This window comes from Crocodylus porosus, unplaced genomic scaffold, assembly GCF_001723895.1.
Source record: "Crocodylus porosus isolate Cpor-Errol unplaced genomic scaffold, CroPor_comp1, whole genome shotgun sequence".
In the NCBI taxonomy this organism is placed as follows: domain Eukaryota; kingdom Metazoa; phylum Chordata; order Crocodylia; family Crocodylidae; genus Crocodylus; species Crocodylus porosus.
Window position 1 is genome coordinate 9,305,591 of NW_017728925.1, and position 24,446 is coordinate 9,330,036.

A 24,446-nucleotide genomic window follows, 5' to 3' on the forward strand; every position below is an offset into this window, starting at 1 on the left:
TTGTCAGCTGGGGCACTTTGCTGAATAGTTGTTCACCTAGCCCCTGATGCTCTCCCCTGATACATTTGTAAGCTGCCACCAAACTCCCCCCACCCACAAAGTCTTCTCTTTTCTAGGCTGAACAGCCCCATACCTTGCATGATTAAAGTTAACTGCTTAGTTCATAGACTCATAGAGAAGTAGGGCTGGAAGGGACCTCCCGAGATCATCTAGCCTAACCCCCTGCGAGAGGCAAGATCATTCATATCTAAACCATCCTGTACCAATCCATTGTCTGACCTCTTAGTAAAACTGCGACGTCAACCCTGACAGAACCCAAGGCATAACACCCTAACCTGCCGCAGGTAACATAGGGTGAACTACAGCAGCCAATGCACTTCTGCTACGATGGTTGTTAAAATATGTTCAAGAGAGCCGAGGAAGAGGGCCATGACCCCCACTACAGAGGAAGGCAAAAACATCCACAGTCTGTACCAGTCTGACCACGGGGTAAAATTCCTTCCTGACTCCAAATGTGATGATCGGTCTGACCCTGAGCAGGACAAGACCCTCTAGCCAGGAACCTCCAGCTTTAAGTCAGGAGCATGGGCACACCGCAGTCAAAATCCCTAGCTTTCGCTGTAGCTAACCCCCAATGCTTCTGAGAAAGGTAAAAAAAAAAGATCCTTGATGCACACAGCAGGGGAGGGGATTCCTTCCCAGGCCCCTGTGGCATAGCCCAAAAGCATTGGAAATACCCATAGGACAACATAGGCATAACGACTTCTAGACCATCCCTGTCCAACCTCTTCTTAAATGCCTTTTGGCGGAGATTTCACAACTTCCCACAATCTTTTCAACTGCCTTGCTGCTCTACCAGTGAAGACTGTTTTCCTAATATCCAGTCTAAAACTCTTTTGCTGCAACTTCGAACTATTGGTCAGCATCCTGCTCTCTGCAACAGGAGAGAGAAAGTGTTCTTCCTCTTCTGTATGGTAGCCCTTTTGGTATTTGAAGACTGCTATAACATCCCCTCTTAAGCACCTTTTCAGCAGGCTGAATGGGCTTATTTTTTTCAACCTCTCCTCACATGGCTTGCCTTCAGCCCTTTATCATTTTTCTTGCTCACCTTTGGACCCTTTCTAACTTCTCCGTGTCCTTTTTAAAATGTAGAGCCCTAAACTGCACACAGTACTCTAGATGAGACCTAACCAATGCAAGTAAAGAGGCCCTATCAGGTCCTGTGTGTTGCATCTAATGTTTCTACTGATGCACCCTAAAATTGCACTTGCCCTACATCATCACATTGCAGACTTATACTGAGTCTGTGATATACCAAGACTCCTAGATCCATAGTGGATCCTAGCTGGCTTCTCTTCCTATCAAACGCTACTCACTACCTAACACTTCAGATCAGAAAATGTGGCAATTTGTTAGTCCATTAAGGAACTCAGATTGCTTCCATAGTTGAGTTTCTTTGACTGGAAGAAAAGCTAGTACTAAGTGGTGGCTGTGCAGAGGACCTAGTGCTGAAGACATTATAGTGGAGATTTGAATTGTCTTTGCTTTAGGCACCTAAATAAAAGTACTTGATATACAGAAGTGCTAAACACCCGCTATCTCAGCTAAGAAGACTAGAAGCTGCAGGTATTCAGAATCTGTAAACAGTAAGCACATTTTTGCTTAGTGCTTCCCTTTGAAAACATTATTCTGACTTTGTCACTGTGCAATAGCTTCTCTTTCTCTAAATCCACTGTTCCAAAGATGATCTTCCTAAATGAGGCCATCGTGACCTGTGAGGTCTGGCACTTACAAAATGACACCTGTTAGGATTAAAAAAATAAATGAAAACAGCCAGACATGTTGGAAATGTCAGAATACAAATGTTAAAACCAGAGGAACCTATGACATTTTTTACCTTTCATTGCTCTTCACACCATCAGCGACACATCCCAGGAACCCCAAGGACATTGCCAGGGAAAATAAGCCCCACTCAGCTAATGAATCAACAGACCATAATGTGCACAGTGTACAGGGGAGCAAGCTCCTGCTAATCAACTACTCACAGCAGGAACATGCCTGGCTTCATCATCCTTTCTTAATTCAACCCTGAAACCAACTGGGAACCTGTATGGGAGCATTAATATCAACTGAAGCTATGACTTTGCAACACAATCTGAAAGCCTTCAGCTGAAATCTTTCTGGCTAGCTTCAAATCCGGGCCTGTTTTCACCGCCAGGATGTCTCTCCGTAGTCCAGGGATTTTACTCAACAAATTCAAAAGAGCTGCAGTCCAGAGCCAGAACTGGCTGAGTATATCTAGATTGCAGTTGTACTACCAATGATCAAACAATATCCAGGTAAAATCAGTGAAGATCTGAATAACATGCACGCTCCGGGATTACAGGCTGACTCTTGCTGCTATTTGGATACACATTATAGCTTGAAGCTTTGTGGGCTTCAAGGATTTCTTGAACTCAGGCATCTTGCAAAGTGGAATTAATTGAACTTGGGTTCTGAAATCACTCCTGTATTCCTGGGCTGGCAGGGCTAAGCTGCTGGCAACCTGCAGGTGGAAAAGCATCTTGTTTTGCTCTCTAGTGACCTTTCAGCTGGCTGAAAGATTGGCATGAAAGCCTCCTGGCTGCACAGGACCTTCTGGCCTAATATAATATGTATTACAGTCAGTCTCCCTTGGAAAAGGATGGTCTCGTTATATGAAGACCATTGAGGTGGTAGGGGCATGGATTGTGGACAGAGGGTAATCTGTATTTTTCCACAAAAGCAACAAGTACCTGAACCCTCATCACAAATGAGCAGTATTTCAATTATATATAGTCTGCATCATTCTCTGGGAAACATTTTGGTCCCACAGTCCAGGGGAAGACCTCTGCTTGTGCCAGGAGTCTCTAACACTACTAGTACATTTTAGACTCATGTTTCTAGCATCAGTCTCTAGTGCATTTGACAGTGAGTGTGGGGAGGGATGCTCCCCAGGTTAGTTGCAGATGTCAGGGGCAGATCCAGCAGCAGTTGCTGTGCTCATGGTTTTATTCACTGTGACATCTGATGACTTCAGTCAAAGCACCAAGATCTTTTTCATTTGGCTGAACCTTTGGTAATAAACCAGGGACACTTGGGATGAGAACAGATGCTTTGGATTTCCAGGAGGAATGTCTTGTCTCTGATACCACCTTGCCCGCATAAGTGTCCTTCAGTAGATGCAGTGGTGAAAGCTTTTGTTCATTCCACACATCTTCCCAGTACTTGGGTTGCCACATTTCCTTTCAAGAAACGCTGAGCTTGTTCCCTATTTATTACCTGGAGCATGCAGGAGCCACAGGGCATATAGACTAAAGTTCTAGATTTCTTGAAGCTTTTTATCCCCAGGATACAGAGATACAATTCAGTACCCCAGAATACTTCCAGATAAATCTTTCATCAGGCATTGGTGCCAAAGGTGTGCATTACCAGATACCGCTAGCATTGAGGGGTGGGGATTTAGTATGTGGACCAGGAGGCAAGAACTAACCTACTGCAGGTTTTGTGCGTCTCTCTCTCTCTTTGATATATCAAAGTTTGACGGTCTCTCCTTCACCACTACCTGACCCTTATCACCATTTTAAAAAGACATATGTTTTGTCCTCCTTGTTGAAACCCTTTGCTGGGTCTTTTCTATCCCTTTTGTAACACTATGGTAGATCTCTACTTGATTAATACAGACTAGAAATAAACCTGAGGCCTTAAGTTTGAGACTGAACTTTTGCAGTTTGGGAACTAGTGACATCCACATCTTATGAACAACTTTGTCACTTTGTTTAATCTCAGTTGGTCGACAGGGCTGCTCACTAATGATGCTCTCTGAAGGTAATACTGACTGAGGCCACACACTTGCCAGTGATACTGTACTCTGAGCTTACTTGTGAGAGTCAGAGGAGCCTAGGTTTTTTAACAGACTAACAAGTAAATATGGCATGACAAGATGATGTGTGAATAGGCCTACATGATTTAGGAGCTACATCTCCATTGAGCTTCCCCTGTATAGCCCATGAGGCACAATACTGAGTTTTAAACAAGAAATGTAACTAAGTAGGACTGTGAAGTAGGACTCTAACAAACTTCAGCAGTTTTATTTAGCAGGCTTTCCTCACACACATTCCCCCACTTTGGATTTCATTTTGGGGTCTGCGGTGTCAGTGCGAACCCCGGTTAAAATGGCGAAGCCCCACTTGCTTCTGGAGTCAAGCACATGAACTGTAAAGTGATGGTATTGTTCCAGGTCAGAGCCACATGCCTCCCCACCTCTCCACCCATGGAGCCTGCATAACCAAAGGGGCCAGGAGCTTGTTTAAATAGAAACGAAGCTTGGCCTTGAGGCTAATGATCTGAAATGGGAATCAGGAGATCTGGACTCAGTACCCGGCTTGTGCTATACTTCCTGTATGACCAAGTCACTTAGTGGATTCCAGCTTAGGTGCCACAGACGTCTATGAAATCAGCAGTCATTACACATGCTCTTAAGTAATTTGCAGTATCTAGGCCTAGAATTCTCTGTGCCTCCGTTTTCATATTGGAAAATGGAGATCATAGTCTGTTTTCAGTCCTCCCTTTCTTTTCTCTCTTGGCCAATGTAAGTTATAAGCCTTCGTTAGCACCCAGCACAAGTGATCTTATCAGCCATGGTGTCTGGGAGCTCCTACAATATAATTATAATGTGTTAAATGACACCTTAGGTTGTGCAGCTAATGTCACAGCAGAGGCCACTTCACGAGATGTTGACAACAGGGATGAAGTTGCCATAAGAGTAGTTCTAACCTTGACTATCCGAATCCACCATTCTCAAAATATGTCTAGATTGTACCTGGCTTGGGTACCTCTACCTGAGACCTAAGCTGACTTGGCTCCTAGCTCACTAGGGACCAAGTTTACAGCTGGCATTAAGCAATCACAGCTCCCCTGGCTGTGCTCAGGCCCCTGGTCTGCAGCGAGAATGCATTGCACTGGAGGTCCCGCTCCTTGCAGCTGGCTGGCATTAACATTTCCTGGAGATTGGCCACGTTTTCCCTCACTTGTCTGTAACTGCCATTGTCAGAAGAAAGGAGTTCAAAAGATTTAACTAATTGGCTAAATGTAGCTTTTCCTGTCAGGGTGAATTAGGGAAAGCCGTTTAGTCTGGCTTTCATCATCTGTTTCTCCATCCAGAGTTGGTTTCACCTTCTTTAGGTCAGAGGCTGACGGAGCGTATTGCAGTGGGATTAGCCAGGTGACCACTGCAATGGGGGTTGTCCTGATGGATCCTGGGCTCCTGGTGACAGAGCACCGCTGGAAGAAACTACAATATTTTAAACACTGCCGTGTCCGAGCTCGTACTGACAGGCTGCCTTGTCGGGGGTCTCAGGCTCCGCTGCCCACGCTGCAGCGCCGTGACGGGGCTCGGTCTCACTCTGGAGCTCACTGGGGACTTCATCCATTTCAGTGACTGCTCACCCCAAATACAGCTTGGAGTGACTGGAAAAGGAGGCAAGGAGGGGGGTTACGACCAGAGGAGGCTGGACTTGTAAGCGAATGGAATAGCGGTATGGGCCAGGGCTAATTTGGATGCCTGCTCGATGTCTCTGTGTCTGGCTGTCTGTAGCTCAGTAAAGCCTGGGGAGAATGGGCTTAGGATAAGGCATGTGGTAGATGAAGCAGGCTGCTGCTCTGAACTTCCCAGGGAAAGAGAATAACACTTCAGCACTCCCAACAGGGATGAGGACCTAGGCCTCAGCCCAAGACAAACAGTCCGCATAGAAGTAGTTGGTGTGTGCGTTGTCCACACTGATTATTTGTCTTTTTGTAGCACAGCAAGAAAGCAGAATTTCAGATTGCACTTGAAATTCAGCTCACTACACTATAGGGTTGAGGTTTCCCGTCCATTTACTGGCCTGGCAGAGATGCTAGTGGGGAAAGAGACTTGTGGAGAATGGTTGTAATGGTCTAAAGAAAAGGAGGAGCCGGTACAGACTCAATAAGATTGGTCCTGAGCCTGCCTTACAGAACTGGAGTGGCCTCCGTGATCCCTTGGGCAGCGAACCAGGAATTTAGCAAGATACAAAGGGAGGCGGGATGCTTATCTTGATAGCCCTAGGTAATAACAGTGAAATTGGAAAGGCTATCAACATGATTTCCAAGTATTAGAGACCAGGATGAGAGACCAGGATGAAACGTAGCATGGGGGCAGGCAGCACCGAGTTCTTGCTTCTGCTAAAGCAGCTGATCCTGGCTGCTGTGGGGGATCAGATGCTGAACGTGATGGGCCTTGGGTCCGACCCGCTCGGAGAATGCTGGGTTCCTGTCTGCTGGGGAGCAACTCCAGGTGCTGATTCCAGTGCTAAATTGAAAATCTCCCCACCCCCATGCACACACACACAAAACATGTTTCAATCGGTCAATTTTGCCATGACCCTCTTCTCCCATCAGAGCCAAGAGAGAGCAAGTCCTGCATACCCGAGGTCAGAGTATCCGGGACGGCTCTTCCTCACATCCAGTCCCGCTAAGGAAAGTTCCTCCTCCTCACCACGGGATCCTCTTCCCTCTATCCAGCAGAGCATCACATCTCTTGGTCTAAGCCTCCACGCTTCTAGGGGGGCTTAATTTCCCTCAGGATATTATTTTTTCTTTGTTTGTGTTTGTTTCTCCTGAAAATTTGGACGGGGCAGTGACGGATGGCTGCATGGTGCCAGAGTTTAGGGAAAAGAGTTCTCTGCCTAACAGGGGCTCATTGTTTGCCGGCAACCCAGGGAAGGCAAAAGCTCAATTCACAGAGCTGGGCAGTTTGACTTAGAGCACAAACTGCTGGACTGCTTGTCTCTCTTTGTTACGCATTTCCCCAAGTGAAGCACAAGCACTGCACTGTTCTGCAGCCCAGAGCGATGCAAACAGCAAAGGAGGCTCCGAGTAAAGCAGAAGGTTTGCTGTTGCACCTAAGAAAGCTTCACCATGATTTCCTAGACCTCAGCGTGTAGGCTTCCCCTCTGCGGGGTTCCTTCTAGGAGGGCAGTGGTCTGTACTGCAGCACCTTCAATAAGGTCAAGTGCAGTTAGGGCCATTGGTGATGCACGTGGGGGTGCACATGCACCCCCTGAGCTTGGCAGTGCCCCCCTGCAAAAAGCATCACCGACGCTGCTGGCGGCACCTGCGGGAAGTCGCCGCTCACCCCCCCTCACTGCCGATGCTGCTGGCGGTGTCTGCAGCGCTCATCACTCCCACCACCAACATCGCTGTGGCCGCCTGCGGGAGCTCCCCGCTCGCCACCGCCATGCCCCCGCCACTGCCACTGCTGCCACTGCCTGCAGGTGGTCGCCGTGCCCTGGAACACCCCTTGCACCCGTACAGGCTGGGGACCAACTTACTAAGCAGCAGCTCTGCAGAAAGGGATCTTGGGGGTTACAGTGGACAATACGCTGAATATGAGCCAGCAATCTGTCCTTGTTGCCAAGAAAGCTAATGGCATCCTGTGCTGCATTAGTAGGAGTGTTGCCAGCAGGTTGGGGGAGGTGATTATTCCCCTCTGTTCGGCACCAGCGAGGTCACATTTAGAGTACTATGTCCAGTTTTGGGCCCCCCACTACAGAAGGGATGTGGGCAAATTGGAGAGAGTCCGGGGGGGTGCAGTGAAAATGGTGAGGGAGCTGGGGCACATGACTTCTGAGGAAAGACTGAGGGAACGGGGCTTATTTAGTCTGGAGAAGAGAAGACAGAGAGGATTGAATAGCAGCCTTCAACTCCCTGAAGGGGGGTTCAAAGAGGATGGAGCTGGACTGTTCTTGGCGGTGGCAGATGACAGAACAAGGAGCAACGGTCTCAAATTGCAGCAAGGGAAGTTTAGGTTAGATATTGGGAAAAACTTCATCACTCTCCTTTATCACTAGGAGAGTAGTAAAACACTGAAACAGGTTACCCAAGGAGGTTGTGGAGTCTCCATCCTTGTTGGTTTTTAAGACCAAGCTGAGATAATCTAGCTGGGGCTGGTCCTGCTTTGAGCAGGGGGTTGGACCAGATGACCTCCTGAGGTCCTTCCAACCCTAATTTTCTATGATTCTATGATCCCACTGATCCTGAGCTATTTATGAGACTAGTGTCTTCATTACAGCCTTATGTTCTAGGATCAGATGATGATGGCACCAGCCAGGCATCGTGATCAGCTTGTGTGCATGTGCCTCCCTGTAGCTGAGTGGCTGCTCTAGCCCATAAAGAGTTACAGGAGTTTTTCATAGTGCAAAAAGCCCCTGGTAATTGAAATGGTATTTGGCTGGGTCCTGACCTGTTCATGATACCTGACAAGATTCACTTTGTATGCTGCACCATATCTGTGTGAAGCACACACCCCAAGCCTGTTCCATACTCGCATGTACTCTTATCACCTACTTTTTATTTCTCAGAGCCTTGTGGAAGTAAATACATCCAGGTGTTCCTAGAATCCACATGTGCACACAGAGGTATGCACACCTGTACACACTGATGCAGCCAGTGCCACCTAGCCTGGTCCACAGCTGTTGTAGTATATGGACTACCCTGTCTTGTTCACTATAGCTCCGTTACACCAGCTCACAGATCTGTCACCATATTCCTCTCTGGCATTCCCTGACCATGTTTCCATGTTGTGCTCCTGAATACTTCCACTGACTCTTCCTCAGTAAAAGAAAGACGGCACCTGAGCACTATTTTTGCTCATGCAGATGTAAGCTGGAGGGAAGCTGAGGACACTTGTACTGATATATGTTCTCTGTGCTTGGCATCCTAAGGCCAGTCTGATCCAGCACCTACTGAAGGCACTGGGAGCACTTCAGTGGGCTTTGGATCATGTAAACTTAATTTTCCAGTTATCTAACACCAAAAAATAACCCCAGGCATGGCACCATTGCTTTGTTCTTGTCTTCTAGCCACCCCGACCTCCTGAGGGTAATTGCTTTGGTTTTATTCTGTGTATAACCTTGATTTTATATGACTTGCTGTTTTATAGCACTGTTCTTCAGGCTTTGGTCAACATTAACAAATAAACTTCGTGTTCCTCACTATAACCTGAAAAGGGACACTGACACTAGGCGTGTCTACATATGCTTTTACACCGGCTTAAATATATTGCGCAGTAAGTGGAAATAGGTTGGCATTTACACATGCTGGTATTAAAGCGTATTAATGCTGTGTGTGGACTGACTTGGGACTAAAGGTGGTCAAATTTACACTCAAGTCAGCATAAGTTATCATGCACAGTACAGGTGTGCATGTGTAGATGCGAGTCTGTACTGCACAGTAATTTCGGTTACTATGCAGTAAACGCGCACATGTAGACGCGCCCACTGTGCTGAGAGCACACACCTGTGTATGTGGCTCAGGTAGAAATGGTATTAGCTGAGGACCTGGTTAAGAGAATCCTAAAATGGTGTGTCACGTGTCCAGCCATACATACCCACCATGGCTGCACTGTTCCTGTTGTCCAGCTCTTTCAGAGACCATTATTTAGGTCCATGTCCTTATTGGCATTCTGTACAGGTTTGAGGTTATCCTGTCTCTATACAGCCTTGCGTTTGCCAAAAACAGCAGAATTTTCTGTATTATTTTATATTGATAGTGTTTGTCTGCTGTAATAAACTGGCTGTGTTTCCCCTACGTCTTTTGCTATTACACTACCTCCCTTTATGGATCTCTCTCTTGGGCTGTCACACTGTAGTTGCTTTGCTAATATATAGGCTTCCAACTCCGTTATTATATTTGGCTCTCAGTTTGCATCTCAATTAAGCAAATTGGCTCTTATTTTTCCCTATTTCCGCATTGGCCCAGTCTCTGAATTCCTTTTACCATAACATTTCTACCACTGCTTTGTATTATTATTTATTATTTGTAATGCAGTAGCACCTAGAAACTCCAACTAAGATCAGGGTCCTATTGTGAGTAAGACATACATTAGTACCATCTTTTGAGCTGTCTTTTTTTTCTCTTTTATTTCTTCTGCCTCCCTCCCCCCTCCTCTTACTGTCTATCACCATTACAGAATTTAGACTTGGAGTAGGATGGTACAAAGGAGGGTGTGTATGTGTAAAAGAAAGAAAGAAAGAAAGAAAGGAGTTCCACTGAGATCATTTTAAGGCTACTCTTTTAATTCTCCACTGTTTAAGAGAGATGCTGTCCTATCCTATTACCACATCCATAAAAAAGAAGGACATATCTTAAGTGATGAGCATGACTTCCATGATATATGAATGGAGTGATCCAGCAGGTTTTGGCTAACCAGATTCATATTCCCAAGATTTTTTAACTCTTACAGATACGCTTAGCAAGATACTACCATGCACACCTGGTATGTTCTCACACATTAATAAGGTTCGCCCATACTCATGGTTCAGAGAAGTTTTGTACACACAAGCAGCACTCATATCAGAACTGGGCCAGCCCATACGTATTCCTACCCATTCTGTAATTAGATAAATACCTGGTCCTATTCGTAGCAACGTATGGGCCCTTCAGCAGCAGGTAGCTACAGTCAGCTGTCTAAATTGTAGTTATCTATACCTAATGAAAAATTACTCCACTGAACTTTAAGGACATCCAATTCTAAGGGAGGCCTGTGGACCCAGCATCCGAGTTATGGAGGTACAGCTTATAGTAGGTCTTGCGTATCTCTTTGGGCTCATGTATAGTAACAGGGATGTGGCCCTGGATGTGACTTAAAGCATACAGCACCCAAAGGGTTAAAACTGTAGGACTAGGGAGATATAGAGGACCTGTTTTCCTCTTCCAGCTTGCATTTTGGGATGAAGGTTGGCAAGACAGAAACAAGTGTTCTGCCCTGTTACGTGGGGAGAGGCAAACTACCAAAAACCAACCAGAGACCCAGAGGGTCCTCTGATCTCTTGAGAATCAGCTATTGCATGATGCTCTGATAGGGCTTCCAGCACATTGGAAGCTGGGGTTCAGGTGAGCTACACACCCTACCTGCAGTAGGATGAGTCTTGCAATGAGGAGCACTGCAGCAAGAGAGCAGCCTTCACTCCAAGGTGAATGTTACAAACAGACCAATAAACCCAGCCTTTTAAACCCATTGAACACCACAGCTATGCTATACATGCACATTCATCTGGGTGTAAAGAGCTAGCACCCTGAGGGTTAAGAGAAGAGAATTAAGGTGACTAAAAAGCATCACCCACCAAGCAGGACTCCCATCACCCTTCTCCTGTTGTACATCTTTGTAGGCAAAAAGCAGGAAGGATGAAGGCAAAGAATCGGACAAAGGGGTGGGAGCGAAGAAAGGGTGTCTGTTTCTCGGAGCCAGCCTCCTCCTGGCCCCAAGTGTGTCGAAGTGGGTAGGAGGGCAGTGGGGAGGGCAGGCTGCATGGGGGAAGCTGGGATCCTTCCCTGTGGCCAACTCTGTTAGCTGCACAAGAGAGACACCTGCTGATCAGTCATGGTATGGATCTCTGCTCTCTCCTCCCCCTCTCTCTTTTCTTTTCTTTCCTTTCCTTTTTTACCAGTATTTTTTATGTTTTTATTTTCTAGGGTGCCAGAGGCCCTGATGGGCCAGCAGGGGAGCCAGGTTCACAAGGTGTCAAGGTAAGATAAAACCACTTGTGAGTGTGCTTAATAGCTCCCCTCCTGGCCCAAGAAAGAATTGAGATGTCTCCCATCGCCACCCTCTTGCTGCTCTCAGCCTTTCCTGATGCCATCAGGATCTAGAAGGCTGCAATGAAGTTGAATAGCGTTAATTCCATTCACACCAAGCATGCAGTGCATGCCAGCAGCATTTAGCCCAGCCACTGGTCCTCTGTGTAGCAATGCATGTTGCCTTCCACGATGGCAACCTCCTTAAATTCAGCTTCCAGGATCTGACACTTGCCACCATCAAGGCTTGCTAGAGTTAAAGTACCTGGCTGTCCCTGAACGTGCAGCCACTCCACTGTCTCACAGCATCAGGATCTGCTCACACCAGGTCAGTGCCCTGACAGTAGCAATGCTAATTGCCAGGTCTCCCAAAACCTTTTCCATCTGCAAGAGAAGCCAGGAGGACCCAAGAAAGAAATGTTGGGTAAGCTTATGACCAGGCATACGCCATTGAGCAGAAATGAAAGCTCAGAGATGAGCCTGATAAAGTCCTAGCTGTTCAAGTGAGAGGCATCCATAAGGTAACCCGGGGCTTGTCTGCACACACACAAGCTGTGCTGCTGCAACTGTACTGGGACAGTCAAAACAGCACAAGCCCCAGCCCGCCTTCCCAGTGGAGGGACACTCCTACCAGCATAAGGATGCTTATCTCCGTATGATGGAGTTCCATATAGGAAAGGGGACAAGCTACAGCAGCATAACGCATCCTTAAACTGAGTCTACATCTGCCATTTGACCAGTTTAACTATATTAGTATCACCCAAAGTTAGCGTGGTACAAAAGCTGCATGATGACTAAGCCTTGCCATGCCTGTTCACTTAAGGATTCACCCACAGAGTGTAAATCAAAGGCAAACGGGACTGTTATCCTCCCCACACTCTACCTTTGCTGTAGAGTAGGGCATTGGGCAGAATTTTTTTATGCAAACTGAGCGTGCTGAGCAGCTTCTTAAGGAGGCCTGTCCCCAGATGGATGCTGGCAAGGAAACTCCCTTTGAGGAATGGCCTAGTTTTTCTATGGATGGAGGAACTCCCTATAAGTAGGGATCTCCAGAAATCACATAGGATGTGCCTCCTCTCAGTAGCTCCTTTAATTTTTATCATTTCGCCGCTTGCCTCCACCCCAGCCCAGATTGGCGGAGGGACTCTGCTGGCTAGGCCATTTGCCGCTGATCGCCAAGGAAGAACAAAACGCAGTTTTAAATATGCTGCAATTTTTGCCTTCCCACCAGAGGCAGGGAGTTTCTTCCATCCTTTGGGGGTTTTAGCTTCTTCCTGAAGAGCAGTGGCTAAACACCAAACATTGAATTGTGCGGCCCCCACGCACTCCAAATGCCACACGAGGCAGGGATGTTCCCTACTGGCAGAGGACAGACAGGGCACGTGCCACTCGGCTGCCCTTTAACATGCTGGCAGGGGGCAAACGACTGAGCCTGAGGCTTTCTGCTGGTGATTCAGAGGACAGAAAGGCTTGGGCATAAGGGGCGGCTAGTCATTAAACAGCCGGCCTGTGCTGATGTTGATGCCTTTGTCGTTTTTAGGGCCACCCGGGAGAGCAAGGCAAGCTGGGGCCAGATGGGCAGCAGGTACGTCCATGGGAGAGCTGGTGCCAGGTGGCAAATTGGCAGGCTCCCAAGTGCCACACAAGTGCGCGCACTTGCATGCACAGTCCCTACTACTGTGAACTGCAGTTTTGATCGACTGTCCTGGCCAAGCTGCCCCAAAGCGTTCCCGCGAGGTCTCAGCCTCTAATTCCAGTCACTGTGTGTTTACAGGGGGCGATGGGAGAGACTGGGGAGACAGGACCACGTGGCTTTCCTGTAAGTGCCAAACACCTTTGATTTCATTTTATAAACTAATTTTTAACTGGAGTCCTTCGGTTTGGTTCCTGCCCCAGAAGGAAAAGCCTGAACAGTGTCTCAGTGATGGGCTGAAGGGAAACCTCTGTGTTTCTCTTATTAAATGTTTATGAGGTGAATGTGACATGCTGGGAGGCGTAAACAGTTAGGAGCTGATCATGGTGTCTTTCCTTATTCTAGGGTATCCAAGGCCCTTCTGGACCCCAAGGACCTAAAGGGGCTCCTGGTGACCCGGCAAGTTTCTTCTCATTCTCCCTTCATTTGTCTGGCTCTTTCTCCCTCCTCTCATTTCCTCCTCTGCCAGATCTTTGTCCCCAGTCTTCCCCCCTCCCCTCCTGGTGAATCCAGCTTAGATGGACTTCCGGCAGGGACCAGGAAGGTGGGAGGAAGAATGAAAGCAGACCTTAAAAAGCTGAAGAAGGCACTTAATTAGGCAGGGAGAGTGCGGAGTACAGAATGGGCTGGACCCAGCAGGGAAGCAGGAAGGAGGGATAAGGCTGGATTCTGGAAGAATAAAAGGGATCAGGTGAGATTATACATGGAAAATGAGAAAAGAGACTGGTTCTGACTCTGCCAGGGCACTGAAGGTAAGATCGAGAGCCTGCGTGAGGAATGGCTGAAAAAGCAGACCTGAGCAGACGGAGGAGCACTGGCAACAACAGATGGTTTTGTAGTGAAGGCCCTGGACTGGGACTCAGGAGATCTGGGTTCAGTTTCCGAATTTGCTGCAGACTCCCCGAGTTGTGAAACTGAGCAAGTCACTTCGGGCCACGTTGTCGTCCACTTGCTAGACGCACGCGTGAACTTACGTACCTCAGTCCACTGCTGTTCCACCTGCTGGAGTCCCTGCAAAAAGCTAATGTCAAAAGTGGGTAGGTTCTCCTCCTTCTTGATGCTTTATAGTGACTCAGTCCTGTGGGTAAAATGATGGTGCATTACTGTGGTAGATGTGTTACTGGATTTTCTGGGACTTGAACAGAGTGAGACAGAATCAGACTAACAGGGGAAGAGAATCCCATCCTAGAATCCTAATACTTCGGCTCTCCGTTTGTAAAATGGGATAGTAACATGGGATAGTACTCCTGCCTTCCCATCCCAGTTTCTGTCCTTCTGTCTTATCTGTAAACTCTTCAGGGCAGGAATGGTTTCTTCCTATGTGTCTGCATAGCGCCTCAGACAATAAGGTCCTGGTCTTGGAAATCCTGAGTGTTAAATAATAAACCAAATGCATGCAGTGAGGATTGGCAAAGATGATAGTCTTAGTCCAGTAGACTCCTCAGGAAAGACCTGGCCAGACACTCGTCAGCTTGTTAGAAGACAAACCCAGAGAGTTCTGCATTTGGGAGGATGGGCTGGATCAGGCCATGTTGTTGAGAATGGTGAATTGGATACCTTGGATGTTATCAGAAAAATGGAGGAAGAGGGCCTGGCTCCATCCAGAACCCATCCATCCAGGGGTCAGCTCAGAACCTGATAGACTACACAGGGCTGCAGTCTTGGAGTGACAAAGCAAGGCTCTGTCATAGCTGAAGGAGGGATCCTGTCGCTGTAGGAATGGAAATACAGTAGGGATGTGTGAGAGTGGATTAGAGGAAGGACACTAACATTACCAGCTCCAGTCACCTGACCTCCTCTGACCCTAAATGTTCTTTTGACTCTTCCTTTGCTGCTGCTCAAGTACTTTGCTGCCCATTCCTGGTTCTTTTACCTCTGTGGCCTTCTCCTGAACACCTTTGCGGTTTCCTTGGGCTGCAGGGAGAGCAGCCCAAGAAAAACGCTGACTATACTTTCCATTAGTATACTTAGGGGGTTGCTCTTCAGAAGTTAAAATGGCTGCATGAAGGGAGCTTTGTGTCTGTCTTGCAGGGGCCGCAGGGACCACAGGGGCGACCTGGACCCTTGGGAGAAATCGGACATAAGGTAGAGTGTGATCTTCGCCAATTTGTGCAGAACATCTGTCTGCTGCTGCATTCCTCCCTCACCCACCCAGCAGGGTAGAATCAAGAAGGAGTAGTAGCTGCCCAGTCACATTTCTAGCCTTGCATCCCAATAGAAGCTCTTGAGGTCAGGGGGAGAAAGAGGAGATTTCTGTGTGTTTTATAAGTTTGAAACTAGTTCTAAAGTCGGTGTGAAGAGGGCAAGAAGAACAGCACAAATCCAGGTCTCATCCACAGTACAGACAGAGCCATGTTGGGATTAACTAGGTTCTGCCCTAGCTATAGGTAACATAGTTGAATATGTCCACACACACACGCATTTATCTGCAGCAGGTATGTGTCATGTTTCTGCCACCCTACAGATCCAAGAGCATTCTGGGAAAGTCTGGCAATGTACCTCATATAGCTTCATCCCTTGAAACCAGTAGCTAAGCATTGATCCTGTGGTGCGATGCATTTTGGGCTGGTCTCCCACAGACACCTAGGAGGCAGGAGACTGGATAGCCCCTATTGCTAGACGGGCAGTCCAGTCTACATAAGAGAAGCAACATTTTAAAGACCTCTTTACAAGCAGGACCAAACATGGTATTGCCCAATGGGTGTTTTGACACATGCATTAGATCCAGGAGCAGTTTACTGGCAAGTAAACTACTCACGAGTAAACACTCCCAGGCAGGCACTCACACGTGCAGGGAAGCAGGAGCAGATTTGCTGCTAATGGGCAGCAAACTGCTCCCACTTCCTAGGGCCCTACAGTGGGCCCCTGCTGCCACCAGGGGGAGCTCTAGGTTCCCCCTAGGTGCTAGCCCAGGGGCCGGCAGGGAGCACCAGGGCAGGAGATGGCTGTCTCCTAACTGGGACTGGGACATTGCACCCTGCCCCTGGGAGGCTGCCTGCTGCCAGGGCAAGGACGATGTCCCCCTGCCCCAGCAGCAGGGAGCTCCTAGGCCTGGCTCCCAGATCAGGGGCAGGGGACTTGGAAAGAGCTACAGAAGAGTGAGAAGTCCCAGTCCCTGCTCTGATCTGCCAGTAGGGCAACTAGTAGCTAGCTCGCTGTTAACTGCCCCACCAGCAGATCTACTCCATCCCTGCAACTCTTTCCCTCAATCACCTGATTGGGGCACAGGCCGGGACAGTTCCCAGCCCCCGCTCCACAGTCACAGGACAGGTGTTGGGAAGCCTGTTCCCCACTCCACTTCGTGATCACAGAGTTGGGTGGGAACAGGCTGGAAAGCTTGTTCCCTGCTCAACTCCGTGATTGTGGAGTTAAACAGAGGACAGACTCCCCAGCCTGTTCCCCACCCAGCTCCACAATCACAGAGCTGGGTAGGGAACAGGTTCCCAGCCCCCACCGGCAGGCAGCTCCCAGTGCCAGCCCCACGACTGCAGAGCCAGTGCTGGGAAATATAAGGATCTCTCAGTGCTGGCCCCGCGATCACAGAGCTCATACTGGGAGATATGGATCTCTCAGCTTGAGCCCCGTGACTGCGGAGCCGCAGAACTGGTCACAGAACTGGTGCTGGGGGATAAGGATCTGCCAGCCCCCCACGCCCCAATCATGATGGCAAAGCAGAGGGAGATATAAAGATTGCAATTCTTGGAGCAGGAGGCTTGGAGCTCCCTCCTGCTGGGGCAGGGGGACATAGTACTCGGCCAGGCTCCGGTGGTGGAGCCTGGCCCGGCAGCAGGCAGCTCTCGTGGGGCAGAGAGCAATCTCCTGCCACTGGCTGACTGAGAGCTGATTTACTCCTGGTCAGGCATCTGCACGAGCACTACTGTGCAGTAAGTAATCACAAATAAATTTGGTACTTGCACTTGCAAGTAACAGGTTTACTTGCGATTAGTGAGGTTTACTCCCATCTCTGACTGGTTACCATTTTACTCATCCCAATCTTGACATGTTCTGATCTTTAAACCCAGTCTCAATCTAACTCCTATGACTGGATGAAGGAGACTTCAGGAAATGCCTCTGCTGCAGGCCACATTTATTTGGTGTTGCCATGGCCATGAAGCCAAAGTGACATATTGCAGAAAAAGGAGGGGAGCTAATCTTGAATGTTGCTGCCAGATTTGAAAGTACGGCATGGCAAAAGTTTGCTCCATAGAATTTCCTCTTATTCTCCTGGAACCTGGAGACCATCCACCTCTACAGTCCCAGCTGATCATGTCAGTCCTGATCAGCTGCATGTAGCTCCTCTCAGTTGCTCTGAGACTGTAATATAGTCAAGATGTTCATTCAGTGCTGAAACCAGCAGTGAAGGTACCTTTTAATACAGCCCACTGCAAAATTTATGAGTCATGAGATTTTTTTTTCCATTCTCATGCCTGCTAGACTGGACAGAGCAAGCTCGCGGTGAGGTAAACCACACTGGGGATCTGGAAAGCTGCTACTGAGCACTCTAGGTCCTTGCCTCCCATGAAAGCACAGAGCTACATATATTAGTATATCTCCTCCAGCAGCCTCTCTCTTGGACCTGCACTATTGGGAAAAACCAGGATGGGGTGGTTTTACTTTCACCAGAGCTTGGCTTTTCTCGCTGCAGGACATTCCCACATTTTTCCTACACCCACCATGCCCCCACACACACACCCCCCACCTCCAATTCATAAAGCTGGAAACTGGCTTCATTCCCCTGGCTGCTGAGAGCTCCTGTGATTATGAGCTCTTGTTTCCGAGCTTCAGTGAAGAGGGAGATTGTGGTCTGGAGAGAAAATGCCATAAACAAATAACTAAACAACCCTGTAAAGCCATTTTTTGCTGTGCCACCTTGGGGCTTGTCTTACTGATTCCTGCTCCCTGAGCTGGCAGGAAGTAGTGTAAAATGTGCAAAGATTAAAGACACCGCTCCCCCTCATCGCTGGGGTGCAGGAGGTGTTGCGTGAGCTTTACCCTCCTCATAGCAACATTAAACACATCCTGGAAGGAAAATGCAGAGCTAGTAGAAGAGGCACGTGCTGCTACCACTTCCCTACTCCCCACTTTCCAGCAAGTGTTTAATCAAGGCTTGCTGGGAGACACTGCTTTCCGTATGTCCTCAGTGCATAGGTTCTGAGAAGGGCCTGCATTATCCCATCTTCCAGCTCCTTTCTTTCATGTAACACAGCTTAACTGCGGGGTGGCTATAGATCTGACTCCAACCCTGCTCATAATGCTGGGGTCTTGAACCTCTCATAGAGCCAGACAAGGAAGATGGTGAATTCAAATGCCAGATCAGAAGTTTGGCAAGCTCTTTCTGAAGGGCTCGGCCCCAGGGCACCAGCTCCACCCACCTCCAGTGTAGCTTTGCTGTTCCTCAATCCCTTTCCTCCCCATGACAGGAGGTAGGTAGCATTTGATGGACAAATTGGAGACCTCGTCCCTGACCCAAGTGGTCCAGTCCTAGTTACCACACACGCATTATGCCACTTAAACTATACTGGATCAATCCCTTCCATCTACCCCCACTCAGACGGACATAGTTTTTCTGGCATATAATGGTATAGCCTGCCCTGTAAGAGATGCGGAGTAAGCTATGCCAATATAAGGCTCCTTCATACTGCTGTAACTGCATTCACACTAGGAATGGACATTAAGCAGAATTGTTATACTGGTACAAAGACTGCACAGACTGGGCCTTTGAGTCTGTTAAAACAAAGGGGCAGATGACAAGAGTGGAGAGAAGAGGAGGGACAAAGCAGATGAATGTTTTTGTGACCCATCATCTTCGCTTCTATAGGTGATCTTTATATACAGTGTTCAAGTCTAGGCTTGGGCTCTTCCCTTCCTTCTTTTTCTTTCCCAGGGCTGGAGGTCAGCCCTTGAATACGCCAGGAGTTTGAAGGAGTTAGAGGGAGATTGCTTGGCAAGCAGGGTCAGGAGTGTGTTGCAGGCTGGGGGGAGTAGGCAAGGAGAGACACCCTTGTGGAAACAGGACACAAAGAGGCACTTGGCTTGTTCTTTAACTTTTGTGCACACTAAGCCAGTTCCAGGGAGGTAATTACACTGCAACCAGGGCTCCTCTGTCCCCAAAGTGCTCTGCTAAAGGGATTAAGTCTTTGATCTTGCTCTCCACTTAGCAACATTATTTTTCCACAGGGACCGCCTGGCTCAATGGGACAAGCTGGCCTTCCAGGTGAACCTGGCATGAAGGTAAGAAAAACACTTAGCACTACTTTTCTACGGGAGAGAGATAATGGAGGCTTTTGTTCTGGCTGGGAGTCTGCTGTTACACCAGCTTGCTAGAGGACACAGGCAGTGTTTTGGAAGAAGGTATCACGTGAAGGGACAGGGGGGCAGCCTGTCTAGTTCCAGAGGGCAAGGTCGAACTGCTAAGGTTAGATGCCGTAGATAGGTATGTACTGTAGAAGTGGACAAGCTGGTTAACCCTCAGTCAGCCCAAGCCGGCTGATATAGTTCAGTGAAGAAAACCCTTTATGTTACTAGATTTCCTGTGCCCCCAATTCCCCAGTGTGGGCTGCTGTAGCTCTTTGATAAAAAAAGGTCATATGAAGGAGCCCTTTGACCTCTGTTTTGGGTAGTGAGGGAGACTGAGGAAGGGAGACCCTGATGCAGAAACCAAGGCTCATTGCAAACCTGTAATCCAGCGATTTTATTCACATGGAAAGGCTGGGCTGGCACGTAGGCATAAAATCAGAGAGAGGAGCCTGAGGACTGGGATGTAGGGGCATAACAGCTTTGGAAAAAAGAAGAGTCTATGCCCTGGGCACACTTAAGAACTGGCTTGCTGCACTGCTGTGGGACTGCAAATGCATCTTTTCCTCTGAATGAGCCTTGTAACTTTTATCGCTAGAGTTAAATGTGATCTCTATGCAGAGCAGCTCAGAGATTTTCCATGCTCCCCTTGGTTTTTGAAGGGGACTACTGTATAGACAGTCTCAAACCGCCTGCAACTCTGGGATTAAATACAATTCCTCCCCGCCACTCCCAGCCCTTGCCACGTTTTCTTTGGCAAGCCTTCTGACACATCACTGGAGCTACTGTGTCTTTGGATCCCTGATACTCCTCTAATGTTTCAGCGCTACTGCTTCTGCCTGCCACTCAGCGCCTTAATTACCTTCCTGGGGAACAGAACGCCATTGATCCTCTCAGGGAGCCAGCATCCCCATCCACAGGACTGACAGTGGCAGCTCTCCTGCAGCTCCCGTTGTGAGCAGGAAGGAGGGCAGGTGCTTGGATCCTCTGGACAGGCTGCCTCAGCTGAGCCAGGCTGACAAGGAATGTCGGCCAAACATGAGCATATTGTTCACAGTGCTAGTTCCTGAGAAAAAGCTTTTGAACCTGTTGGACAATATCCTACTACTTGAGCTTGATTGAAAAGGAAGGAAGGACGGAGAGGAGCATTCTGGCAATGCAGAAATGTCAGGAGCTCCCACTTAACCGGCCTTAGCACAACAGCTCCTTGCAGTGAGTTCACAGCCTGAGAGAATCCCGCTGCTCTCCTCTCCTTGGCCTCACAAGGCTTGGGACATACTAGGACCTCTCAAAGCAGCAATGATCTTTGAGCTGTGCGTGCTGGAGCTGCAGGCTGGTGAGCGTGGAACAGGCCACTACAGAGCAGGCCGCTGTGGCCAAACTTTCTTATACTTTGCACGTCTCTTCCTCCTCTGGTTGGCTGCTGGCTGCATCCCTGTGAGACTACATATGTATATAGCTTGAAGAGCACTTTGGAGTGAAAAGCCCTGTGCAGATGTACAATGGAAAGTCACAGGCAGAACTAGTTTTAGAAAGATGCGTGGTGTTTCAGAGGGAGGCGGCAGGGCGCTGGGCGAGAAAAGACATGCTTCCTGCGTGGAATTCTTTGCAAAACTGCCACGTGGATCTCGACATAAAGCAGACTCCCCCCCAGCACTTCACCAAAATCTATTTGCTTAACTGCCAGCCCCAGGGACACCTCCGGGTCACTCTTTTCTGCAGTACCTTTAATTCCCGTTCTTCTTAGCCATGATCAGTCATGCTAAGGATCAATCACACTGCTGTTTCCTGCAGTGTGTGTGCTCTCCTTCTCAGGCCAGTTACATATCTGTTGTGGTGCAGCATTAAGCCCCAGCTTCTGGTGTCACAGCTGCTGTGATAAGCTGGTATGGAACCGCTGCCTGGTTTGAGGGGCACAGGGAATTCCTTTTATTTGCAAAAGTCCACTTTTTTGATGGCTACCAGCTGTGCTGATTCCTCAGCCTATTGTGTAGCAATCACATATACTCTACAAGGTGCATGCCAGCCTAGAACTTGCCCCAAGGTGGTGAGCAGCTTGGATCCTGAAGGGGATTCTAGGTACCCCACTGACAATCACATTTGAACTGGATCAGATAAAGGACAAGTCAAAACACAATAAGAAATAAGTGCATGCAGCAAGGGAGGAGAGAGTCACCCTCGCCCTGTGTGTTTAATACTGTCAACAAGCAAATTGTGTCTGTGTTTTTTAGGGTGATCCAGGACAACTGGGGGTCCCAGGAGAACAAGGCCTCATTGGTCAAAGAGTAAGTACTGTTAACTTCTTACTGGAGTCCTCTTCATTTTGTGGACTCTGCTACCTGAGCAGGCTGAGCCATGGTGCACAGCTAGGTGTAGAAGGGGATAGTGGTGAGTTTATACTCCCAACCTTTGGTAGAGACATTATGTGTCTGCAGTGATATGGGATGAAATGAGTCTTCAGCTAGTAGCACATTCTTACCCCTGGGACAGCACATCCTAGAATTGGACCTTATCCTACAATCCTTTATCATTGCTATATTGCATGGGCCCATGGTAGTGGTATAGCTGTGGCAAGGATGGGAGTGAAGGTTGTACCATAAAAGGAAGGACAGTCTTGAAATTAAGGCACTTAGGGGAGTTGGGGGTTTGCATTCAGTTCACAATTTGTGTACCTGCTCTTTTAGGTGAATAATGTAATCCCTGTTCCTCCACTGTGATATAAGGAAAATCCCACCCCCTACAGGTGTTACAAAGAGATATATTCTCCAGTGTATATCCTCTGGCCCCACAGTGATGGGATCCATTTAAGATCCGTTGTCACCTCTGAAAAAATCTAGCTAGAAATCACAAAGATCACAGGGAGAGTTTTATAACAGTGGGGAGGATGATCCAGTATCCTGGCCATTTCTTCCCAATAAAAACAGATAACTGCATGGGAGTTATCAGTGAGCTCCACTTGCCTGCAGGGTAATTATGTAATTGGTACTGGACATGCTATGTTTTAAAGTGCTTCTGAGCTCCTCTGGGTATGAAAAGGGCTATATACAAACAAGGCTATTCTGTTCCCGAGTTGTGCAGTGCCTGGGTGTGAGTAACTACAAGTGGCAGGAAAATTCTCTAGGTAAAGGACAGCATTAATAGGGAAAACACTGCATACAGTATGAATATGTGGGAGGGAGCCAGAGATTGAATGAACACACAGATTGAACCAGGCCAGTGGTTTTTATCCCTTGATCTCAGGACAGAGGTCAGTTGTTGGAGAAGGATGGGGAACTCCAGGCAGGATGAATACAGAAACTGAAATAACCCCTCAACCAAGAGAAGAGTGGGCTTCCTGCAGGTCAGGGATGCAGCCCGTTGAGAGGGAATCCCAGAACTAATCAAGGAGAGAGAAAGGGTCTTCTCTCAGTCCAGGAAAACCTTGATCCTGTTCCTCTCTTGACCATAGTCCTAAATCACACTGATCAGTACACCCCCTGCCAGCCCACACCTGGCAGTACAGGTTTTGTACCCTGCACCAAGGATATTTGCACTGGACACACTCAGCATTAAGCTCCCATTGTTGCAATGGGAAGTCATTCCCATTCGGAAAGGTTTTGGTTGATGAAGGTGTGAGACACAGAGACTGTGGGAGATACTGTACTAAGCTGCTCTATCTCTGTTGCAGGGAGAGCCAGGACTGGAAGGGGACAGTGGCCCACTCGGACCAGATGGTGTTAAGGTAAAACTCCCTTTTACAGCATGTTCTTGGTCCACAGGTTTCCCTGTCACAAATCTGACCATATGTAGTCCTCCTTTGCAGAAGGGCCAGAAAGACCAAGTACCAAGCAAAAGCGCTAAGCTAAGCTAGCTACCTGACCCCAGTCCCAAGACTCATGTACCACAGATCCCTTCCCTATGCCCAGCCCAGTAGCTAGGGTTGGAGGAGCAATCCCAGAATGACCTGGCAGGAATCCAGGGCAAAACTTTTCCTTCTTTGTTAGCTGCTGGGTTTATCTTGCATTGTTGGAAGCCTATGCGCCCCCATCAGCCCCCAGCTCTGGGTTTCCATTAAGTGACTGTAACTTCTCTGATGCAGGCTCTCTCAGACTGTCTACGTACCACTCCGATCAGCCCCCTTCTCCCAGACCATTTCTGTTCTATAAACAACCACTCCCGAGGCTTTGTGTATGGCAGGAAGCTGTAGATGCTTTCAGCCAAACTTGAGTCTAATTGGGGCCTTACAGGATTGCTTGGTGGGGCCTTTCTTTGCTTTGTGGTCTATACTGCCCCACCTGGATGGATGAGAGTAACTTCTACCAAATTTATGGCTAACAACAGCCCTTTCCATCATATTCTCTTCTCTGTACAAACCCACTGGCAGCCCAGTCTCTGGGAAGTGAACCCACATTCTTCTCCCTCGCCATCCAGCCAGAAATTAAAAGGAAGCTGAAGAGGCCTTTTACTTCCTCCATGAGAGATGCCATTCTCAGCCAGAATTAGACTGAGTCTTTAAAATCTTGTCTGCCAAAGACTCCCAACAGCTTCCCAGTGGTGAGAGGAATATGCAGCTACCGGGGATGCCTCTCTGCCTCCTACGCTCCCCTAAAACGGGCTCTCGAGCAAGGGATTCCAACACATCAGTCCTTCAATGCCCCTCCAAGATGATGCTTTTGGACTTTTCCTCATCACAGCATTACTTTGGCCTCTAGCTTTCCCACTTACGTAGATGCAGATTTCATTTAACATGTAATGCCTTTAATGCAATAATGCATCAACTTCTTCCAGTGGCTTGGGCCTCATGAAGAAGTTTGGATCAACCAGTGCCCTTGAGCAACAGGTCCTTCCACTCAACCAGTGGAAGCTC

The 24,446-nt window shown here is 48.2% G+C and overlaps 1 protein-coding gene across 1 annotated transcript in view; it reads left to right on the plus strand.

The window, feature by feature from the left end:
• Window positions 1–24,446, plus strand: part of COL27A1 (collagen type XXVII alpha 1 chain) — a 215,874-nt gene that overhangs the window by 134,712 nt on the left and 56,716 nt on the right. The window contains exons 28-35 of the mRNA XM_019540657.1: window positions 11,512–11,565; window positions 13,154–13,198; window positions 13,388–13,432; window positions 13,652–13,705; window positions 15,338–15,391; window positions 19,484–19,537; window positions 21,832–21,885; window positions 23,268–23,321. Of these exons, the coding sequence (XP_019396202.1) occupies window positions 11,512–11,565; window positions 13,154–13,198; window positions 13,388–13,432; window positions 13,652–13,705; window positions 15,338–15,391; window positions 19,484–19,537; window positions 21,832–21,885; window positions 23,268–23,321 (414 nt within the window). The remainder of the gene's footprint in view (window positions 1–11,511; window positions 11,566–13,153; window positions 13,199–13,387; window positions 13,433–13,651; window positions 13,706–15,337; window positions 15,392–19,483; window positions 19,538–21,831; window positions 21,886–23,267; window positions 23,322–24,446) is intronic.